Source organism: Piliocolobus tephrosceles, unplaced genomic scaffold, assembly GCF_002776525.5.
Source record: "Piliocolobus tephrosceles isolate RC106 unplaced genomic scaffold, ASM277652v3 unscaffolded_15786, whole genome shotgun sequence".
In the NCBI taxonomy this organism is placed as follows: domain Eukaryota; kingdom Metazoa; phylum Chordata; class Mammalia; order Primates; family Cercopithecidae; genus Piliocolobus; species Piliocolobus tephrosceles.
The window spans coordinates 3,104-5,323 of NW_022297405.1; the positions used below are offsets into that span (position 1 = coordinate 3,104).

Here is a 2,220-nt window from a genome sequence, read left to right on the forward strand (position 1 = left end):
TCGATCCAAGCATAATTCATGGAAGTATGTGTTTGGCAGCGGGACCCAGCTCACTGTTTTAGGTACGTGGCTCTCACAACCTTTCCCAGCCTGTCCCACCGTCTCCTGTCTCTGGAAAAATCTGTTTTCTTTTTCTGGGGCTTCTTCCTCTCTGCCCTCCAAGCCTTAAGCATCGAACCTTTCTCCATGGGGCCTGGGGGAAGCGAGCTAGTCTCAGGGTAACTGGCGGGAAGGGCTCCCACAGTGGGAGCAGCCACCTTCAGGTTCCAACGGCGGGACACAGCCTGGTCCTGGGGGCCTGTATTGGAATTGGGCAGGGTCAGGGCTTCTCCCCTCTCCCAGGGCACAAGTCTGAGTGAAGGACAGAGGCCGGTTCTGATGAGGGGCCCTGCAGTAGCCTTAGAGACAGTCACTGGGACCCCAGGGTCTAGGCTGAAAGTGGAAGCCCATCCAGCCTGGGAGGGCTACACGGGGCCTGGGGACAGAGGGGTTAGCCCAAGGGGAGTCCCAGTGGAGGGCACAGAGAGGGCTCTGGGTTTAGGCTGCAGCTCTGTGGCCTGTGCTGGGTCGTGAGGATATGGGGACAGAGAGAGATGGGTGAGACTGGGTGAGGTCGGAGAGCCCAGCCCTCCCAGGACAGTCACAAGAAAGGAGAGGGTCTCTTAGGGCAGAGATGTATCTGTCCCTGGAGCCCCATCACCTCTGGGGCCCGGTCTCTCTTCACGGGTCGACCTCCCGCCTTCATTTGAGGAAGGGCACCTTAGGAAGTGACTAGCGGGGAGTAAATGGGTACAGAGAACTCCAGGGCCGCCAGGTGAAGTCCAGGAGCATCAGAGGCTGCTGGGGTGGGCATGGGGGCTGTGGTGCCCCAAAGTCAAGGGGAGCAGCCCCAAGAACCCAGCCAATGTGAAGAGTCCTGTGGTCGGGCTGGTGGGGACAGGGCGACAGCAGAGCCCCAGGGTGTGTCTGGGTGGAGTCCGTGCTTCACCAGGAGAGCTGAGTGGGCCAGGTTGGGACACAGCCTAGTGTCCCTGGGGACAGGAAGCTCCAGGCCATGTCAGACTTGGGCCTCCCCACACCCTGCCAGGATGGTTTTGTGGGCTGTAGGGGAGACCCCTAGATTCCAAACTCAGATTCCAGAAACTGGGAAGGAGGGAGCACAGCCTGCCCTGGGGACACACGGGGTAACTGAGGCTGCAGAGGAAATGACTGGACCAGGACACCTGGGAAAGGTGACTTGGGAAGGCCCCTAGCAAGGTGCAGGGCTGTCTGCTCTCCAGAGGGCTCCAGTGGAAAGGAGGGAATGAAGAGGGAAGGAGAGGCCCTGGGTGGGCCAGACAACCACACCGTGAACCCTCCTGGACTTTAGACAGAGAGAGGCGCTCCACACACCCCACTCTCCCTCTGCCGTCTCTCACCGCCTCCCCTGTCCACACAGGTCAGCCCAAGGCCACCCCCTCGGTCACTCTGTTCCTGCCATCCTTTGAGGAGCTCCAAGCCAACAAGGCCACGCTGGTGTGTCTCATGAGTGACTTCTATCTGGGAATCTTAACGGTGACCTGGAGGGCAGATGGTACCCCCATCACCCAGGGCGTGGAGATGACCACACCCTCCAAACAGAGCAAGAAGTACACAGCCAGCAGCTACCTGAGCCTGACGCCCGAGCAGTGGAGGCCCCGCAGAAGCTACAGCTGCCAGGTCACACATGAAGGGAGCACCGTGGAGAAGACAGTGGACCCTGCAGAATGTTCGTAGATTCCCAACCCTCACCCCAGCCACAGGGTTCTGGAGCTGCAGGATCCCAGGGGAGGGGTCTCTGCATTCCCAAGCCAGCCAGCCGACCCTTCTCCCTGTACCCAGTAAACCCTCAATAAATATTGTCTTGGTCAACCAGAAATCCTGCTCCCTCTCTTCATAGCTCTCATATAATTTGATGCTTCTCCTGGGTTCTCAGTGTGGCTTTGGGGAAATCCTGGCACCAGTGGGAAAGCAGCCTGGAGGAGAGGATCACAGGTTCCCAGGCATGTCCTGGGGAAATAGGCCAGGATAGGAGGAGTTGGCTCACTGGACACCGGTCCATCCATTCTCTCCCACCTCCCCTTCCTCCTTACAGCTCAACCCCCAACCCGCTGCCTGTTTTCTGGAGGGAGCTATTTGTGGCTGATACACCCTCTGTCCTAGATACACCCTCTGTCCCTGTCCTGGTCTGGACCCTCTACC

At 59.1% G+C, this 2,220-nt stretch overlaps 1 protein-coding gene across 1 annotated transcript; it reads left to right on the forward strand.

The window, feature by feature from the left end:
* Positions 1–4: 4 nt before the first annotated feature.
* LOC113220888 (immunoglobulin lambda-like polypeptide 1) lies at positions 5–1,812 on the forward strand (the record flags this gene model as incomplete). The annotated part of the gene is made up of 2 exons (XM_026450232.1): positions 5–62; positions 1,439–1,812. Coding segments are annotated over 2 exons (375 nt in total), but the record flags the coding sequence as incomplete, so codon positions are not given.
* Between the last annotated feature and the right edge of the window lie 408 nt (positions 1,813–2,220).